Raw genomic sequence first — 7,106 nt, 5'->3', positions numbered from 1 at the left:
TCATCTATCATCATCGCTATAATTATCAAACCCGTATATGAAACGTTCTATAATTTTTTTTCCCTTCCCGGCTTTTGCGTGGGGGCAACGGCCACCCCCCCCAACTGCCCCGCCCTAAATGACGGGCCTGCCCAGGGCCACATTTGGGCCGCTGTGGTGGTCGAGTGGTAATAGTGACGGACTCGTGATGCGAGGATCCGGGTTCGAACACCACAGTGGTGGTCGGGTGAAGTTGGTTTTCTGTGGTTCCCAACTTCAAGGCGCGAATGCGAGCCGATCTCCCCGTTAAAAAGTCTCGCCACAGAGAGCAACAGGCCTACAACGTTACAAATATTCAATCATTACACTTCACTCACAATTTAAAGTATAGATGGCAGCACTGAAATATCATACAGAACACCAGCTACACACTCAGACTGTTAGGTGCACTCACTTTGTTCCAGACTCTGTTCACGAAGCTGGGCTGGAAGAGATCTCGGCAACAGGATAAGTCCGGTGGCAGAGACCCTGGCGTTCATTCATTCAGGGCCATATTTGGTCCTCGGGCCAAGGGCATTTATGCGATTTATCATTATATGGCTTAGAAGGTGGGTCGCAATGAATTTATTTCAGATTAATTTTTAGTTCATAGCCTTCAATTAAAAATTAAATTAACAGAAATTGATTATAATAACATATGTTAGGCCGATACATCAAATTATGTGTGTTGGCGGCTATTTTGTACGCCAATTGTAGCGAGCGTTTTTCTGTGACTGTATTACGAAATAAGTCGTTAACCAGGAAAGGAGACGAGCAGTAGGCTCTCCCTTTAAAAATAAAGTTAGTACTATAGGAGTACGTGTTTAAGTTCAATTGTGTGATTGAATCTCATTAATGCACAGTAGTAGCATTTTTAGGTTACATTTTTAACTGAGCTATTGAACAGTTGGTCCGTCTATAGCCACAGGATAATTGAAAATGAATGCTAAATATAATCGTCAAAAAGGAACTGTAAAATCTAAAGTTACTCAACTAGAAAATTTTGCCAAGGACTTTGAGCCATCAGTGGATTCAAAACAATTACTTGATGTGAAATTGAACAATGTCGCCGACATCAAAAAAAATGTTGAAGCATTGAGGAAAATATTATACGCTCAACCAGAGACTATAGACATTAGCGTGTTCGACGAAGAGCTACTGCACATAGATGAGCGACTAGAAACTCTGGAGGTAAGATTTCTTTTCTACCAAGAGTCGATGAAAAGTCATCATAAAGTTAATGTTGATGAGCGTAAAGAAATTTCTCGTATAAAATTGCCAGACATTCCTCTACCAGAATTTTCTGGCAAGTATGAGGAATTTAGTCAGTTCAAAAATCAATTTAAGTGTTTAATTGAAAGCAACGAACAATTAACCGACGTACAAAAGCTGTATTATTTGCGAGCATCATTAAAAGGGGATGCAAAAAAGCTTGAAACAGCTGACGAAAGCTATGCTTCTTTGTTTGAGGCGTTAACAACTCGTTATGAAAACAAAAGAATAGTTGTTGACACTCATATTCAAGCTTTAATAAATTGCGCTAAAGTTCAACATGAGTCAGCTAAGGAATTGCGCAATCTAATTGACAATGTAAATAGAAATTTAAGAGAGTTGAAATCATTAAAATTTGAAAGAAATGATTTATCAGACACCATGTTACTGAATGTATTACTTCAGAAAATAGATAAAGAATCCAGAAAGGAATATGAGTTAACATTAACAACTACCGAGGTTCCTAAACTAGACAATTTTCTGGAATTCATTGAAAAAAGGAGTATAATGCTTGAAAGTGTCGGAAAAATAAATAGTTGTCAGCAGAAGCCTGACCGCAGAATACAACCGAAAGCAAAAACTTTCATGGTATATGATAGGGATAATATCAAAGAATATACAAGATCTTGTGTCTCTTGCAAAGGTATTCATGCATTATATAAATGTGTAAAATTTCAAAGAATGAGTGTTTCGCAAAGATATGAATTTGTCCGAAAGCATAATTTATGCTATTGTTGCTTAAAAATTGGCCATATTACGTCTCAGTGCTTATCAAAGGTCGTTTGCTCTATTTGCAATTTGAGACACAACACTCTCTTACATCGGGGAGAAACGGCGTCTCCAAAAAGCAATAAAGATGTCATCCAACGAAAAAGCGAAAGCGCTTCCCCCATACCCTCAGAGGGAGGAGCAGTAGGGGGCCAACAGCCAGATGTTCTTCATAGTCTGAGCAATGTGATAAACACAAATTCATCAGCACTTCTCAGTACTGTGAATGTTTACGTCTGCGATTCCCAAGGAAAAGAGACTCGAGTTAGGGCCATACTCGATAATGGTAGTCAAGTGAACATGATGACAACAAGCTGTGCCGAAGCCCTCGGGTTGAAGAAAGAAAAAGTTTATGCCCCAGTTTGTGGCATTAATGGCTTGTCACATACCGTGAAAAACAAAACTACCGGGGTAGTCGCAAACAAAAGCGGCGAGTTCAAGAAAGAATTGGATTTTTTGATTGTATCCAAAATAACAGATTTCACCCCATCGTCTCCTCTTGATTTATCTGGCTTGAAGTTTCCCGAAGGAGTTGAACTTGCTGACCCACATTTTTCCAAGCCAGGGAAAATACAACTTTTGATCGGAGCAAAAATATTTTTTGAGGCATTGAAGAGCGGACAGCTGTATCTCAGCAACGAAGTGTTGCTTCAGAATTCTGTATTTGGGTACATAGTCTCCGGGACAATTTCTCATTCGTCATCTCAGCAATGCTGTTTTCTCTCGAGAGAAGTTGAGGTGTTAGATCAATCCATTAGGAAGTTTTGGGAAATTGAATCTGTGGAGGAGAAGCTACCCCTGAAAAGCAAAGAAGAACTTTTTTGCGAGGATCATTTTGTAAAAACCCATCGTAGAAATGAAAGAGGGGAATATATAGTTGATCTTCCGATGAAGGAAAATGTTGAACCTGGGGAATCCATGCAATTAGCTGAGCAAAGGCTGAATTGGCTGTGGAAAAAATTGGATAAAAATCCCCAAATGTCTGTTCTTTACAAAAATTTTATGGCCGAGTATGAGGACTTGGGTCACATGCAGGAGATGATGGAGGGACATGAGGATATAAAATATGTTATGCCTCACCATGGAGTCTACAAACCTGATAGCAGTACCACTAAATTAAGAGTAGTTTTCGACGCATCAGCCCCTTCTACCAATGGGTTATCACTTAACAACTGTTTGTTAAATGGGGGTGTGGTCCAAGAAGACATCTTTTCGATACTGCTAAGATTTAGAAGACATAAAATCGCTTTCACTGCCGATGTGAAAAAGATGTACAGGCAGATCTGGGTCAATCCTGATCATTGCAACTTACAATGCATCTTATGGAAAGAAAGTCCGTTAGATGAACCCAAACTGTATAAGTTACTTACAGTAACATATGGAACAAAATGTGCACCATATTTAGCCACTAGGGTGTTAAGGCAGTTAGCTTATGACGAACAGAAGATATATCCTCTTGCTGCTGCCGCAACTCATACTGATTTTTATGTTGATGATATTCTAACTGGTTCTAACGATATAACAAGTGCCATTGAATTGCAGCAACAGCTGATTTCTATGTTAAAATGTGGAGGCATGGATTTACACAAGTGGTGCTCCAACGAAAATGCATTGTTGAACAATGTTCCTGTTCATGAACGAGAATATTGCTTTCAGGATCCTGAAAATGACACGGTGAAAACTTTGGGTTTAAGATGGAAACCTAAAGAAGATTTTTTTGGTTTCACTGTTGCTCCTGGTAACAACATACCTGCCAAGCGTGCTGTGTTGACAGATATCGCAAAATTATTTGATCCGTTAGGCTTGCTTGGTCCTGTTCTAGTACAAGCAAAGATTTACTTGCAGAAGCTCTGGCTGTTGAAAATCGACTGGGACGATGAACTGCCATCTCAACAATCGAAAAACTGGAGAAAATTCCGAGAAGGACTTACAAGGTTGACAAACCTCCAGATTGATCGTTTCGTCTTATCAGACTCTGCTGAAAAATTAGAAATTCATGCATTTTCAGACGCGTCAAAGGATGCATACGGGGCTGTTGTATATGTGCGTTCGATTACTGCCGTGGGTGACATGAAGGTGGTGCTTCTTTGTAGCAAATCCAGAGTTGCACCTCTCAAAGTAGTAACCATACCACGTCGTGAACTTTGTGCTGCAGAACTGCTCTCAAATCTTGTTGAGATTGTGCTATCTTCTCTGCGTGTATAAGTGGACAAGGTATGTCTGTATACTGACTCAACAACAGCGTTGGGTTGGATCATCCTGGAGTTCAAGAAATATGCTGATGTGACTTTGACTCTAAATCTGAACGAAGTTTTCATTGATTCTTTATTTTGCATTACAAATGATTATGCTAAATTAATTCGCATTCTTAGTTTTGTTTTCAGGTTCATCCATAATTCGAGAAATCCACTTAATAAGCGAAAGGGTCCTTTGTCACATCAAGAACTTCAAGGTAGTATGCAATATCTAGTTCGTTGCGCACAAGAAATAGAGTTTAAAGGTGACATATCCAATCTTAAAAAAGGGAAATTGGCAACAGACAAGATAAAAAACTTACTTCCATACTTAGACGAAAAGGATATTTTGCGAGTAGGTGGTCGTTTAAGGCACAGTCAAATAAGTGATAGCCAAAAACATCCGATCATATTACCATCAAAACATAAGCTCACTAGAATGATCATTGAGCATCATCATAAAAAATATTTACACATTGGTCCGCAAAATTTATTGTATTCTTTGAGGAGAGAATTTTGGCCATTACGTGGCAGAGATATGTGTCGTAAGGTTGTACATGACTGTATCACTTGTTTCAAGATAAAACCTGTAACAGTAGAACAACTCATGGGGGATTTACCTAAAGAAAGAGTCACTGTGAACTATCCCTTTAACTGCTCTGGTGTCGACTTTTGTGGACCGTTTCTGATAAAATATAAGGGCCAGAGAAAGGGGATCTACCACAAGGTGTATATTTGCATTTTTGTATGCATGGTCACGAAGGCCACTCATTTGGAAATAGTGTCTGATTTGACATCCGAAGCATTTATCGCTTGCTTGAAAAGATTTGTTGCCAGGAGAGGCAAACCTCAAAAAATGTTCAGCGATAATGCAAAAAACTTCGTAAGTGCTAATAAAACTCTGAAAAATTGGTATGCCGATATTGTGCAGAGTAATAACAATCTCGTCAACTATTTATCAGCAGAGGGTATTCAGTGGCAGTTTATACCTCCCAGAGCACCCAACTTTGGTGGTTTGTGGGAGGCCGGGGTTAAATCCTTTAAGCACCATTTGAAACGTGTAGTTGGGAATTCGAAACTAACATACGAAGAACTGTTAACTATTGTCAATCAAGTAGAGGGAATTTTAAATTCACGTCCGTTAACACCACTATCTAGTGATATAGATGATTTAGATATTCTTACGCCTGGTCATTTCCTCATTGGTCGCCCAGTCACTGCCATTGTAGAGCCATCACTGACTGATGTTAAGGAAACCAGATTGAATTTATTTCAACGTACATCTAAGTTGGTGCAAACAATCTGGAAGCATTGGCAAAACAATTATTTGAGCACTTTACAACACCGAAATAAATGGAAAGGTTCCAAGCCCAACATCAATGTTGGAGATATGGTTGTCATGAAAGAAGAAAACCTCCCAAGTTGTAAATGGATTTTGGGAAGAGTCGTGGAGGTTTTCCAGGGTAGGGATAATAAAGTGAGAATTGCAAATGTAAAAACAATGAATGGGATCTTCAAAAGATCAATATGTAAAATCGCGTTGTTGCCATTAGAAGGGTCTCGATAGAAAAAAAAAAATAAAATCATTAGGTTTCCGCCTTGAAATTATAATTGTATAATATAGTACATTTGTGTATGTATATAGTGCATTTGTATTTTATATAATTAATTTTTGTTTCGCAAATATGATATCTGTACTGCATCGAGTTTTTGTTATATGTGAATTTGTTTATGTATTCAAGTTTTATATTGTCGTATTTATTGAAATTAATATTTCAATGCCGGGCGGCATGTTAGGCCGATACATCAAATTATGTGTGTTGGCGGCTATTTTGTACGCCAATTGTAGCGAGCGTTTTTCTGTGACTGTATTACGAAATAAGTCGTTAACAGGAAAGGAGACGAGCAGTAGGCTCTCCCTTTAAAAATAAAGTTAGTACTATAGGAGTACGTGTTTAAGTTCAATTGTGTGATTGAATCTCATTAATGCACAGTAGTAGCATTTTTAGGTTACATTTTTAACTGAGCTATTGAACAACATATAAAGTTATTTTCTTCGGAAATTTCAATTAAAAAAAAAATATTTTTTAGCATTAAAAAAATAAATTTTTGGGGAAGAAGGCTCGCCCCCCCCATATGCCCCTTCCCGTGTGTACGTGTCTGATCCCACCAGAGGGGCAGAGCTGATGACGAAATTTTGCTGACAAGTGGGGGAGGGGGGGTCAGAGTTTCCTGACCTTTGCTGACCAGGGGGAAAAATGGCTAAAAATTTGATTAAGTAATACTTGAACGGCCCCTATGAATGCAAAGTATTTTTTTTTTTTGTTCGTGGCCCTCAATTAGGGAATGTTCAACCCGCCTCCATGGCCCAAGTGGAAGTCGGCAGGTCTCATTTCGGGGGGGGGGGGGATGCATGAATCTCATTGTTGTTTGTTGCTTTACACTGTAAAGTTTGCAACCGCGGAAACCCGAAATAAATCCAATCTGGGGGCAACTAAAAATATGTGAATTCGGGCCCCGAGTGCTTGCATTTTTTTGCTGATAAATGAATAAATACAGTACACATCGAACATTGAAGGACCGGACACATCCATCTCAGAGAGACATCGAAGCGCTATCTCTTTCTATTAATCTTATGGAAACGGGAAGTTATTTTACCAAGATCTGCAACAAGAAACAAACACCCCCCCCCCATATCTATCTATAGGCCTATATGTGTATATATATATATATATACGCACAAGAAAAAGAATAACAGTCGAATCCTGTTTTAACGAATACCGTTATAGCGCGAATCTCGTTTTAACGAACACG

At 38.9% G+C, this 7,106-nt stretch overlaps 1 protein-coding gene across 1 annotated transcript; it reads left to right on the top strand.

Annotated features, from left to right (window-relative positions):
* Positions 1-957: 957 nt before the first annotated feature.
* On the top strand, positions 958-4,263 carry LOC149068442 (uncharacterized). Its single transcript, XM_089251558.1, has one exon. It carries the CDS (start codon positions 958-960, stop codon positions 4,261-4,263), a length of 3,306 nt encoding a protein of 1,101 aa, XP_089107684.1.
* Positions 4,264-7,106: the final 2,843 nt, after the last annotated feature.

Source organism: Pholcus phalangioides, unplaced genomic scaffold (genome assembly GCF_987345545.1).
Source record: "Pholcus phalangioides strain wild (caught in Gottingen) unplaced genomic scaffold, Ppha-v1.0 ptg000027l_1, whole genome shotgun sequence".
Taxonomy (NCBI): domain Eukaryota; kingdom Metazoa; phylum Arthropoda; class Arachnida; order Araneae; family Pholcidae; genus Pholcus; species Pholcus phalangioides.
This window is presented reverse-complemented; position numbering and strand designations above follow the sequence as displayed.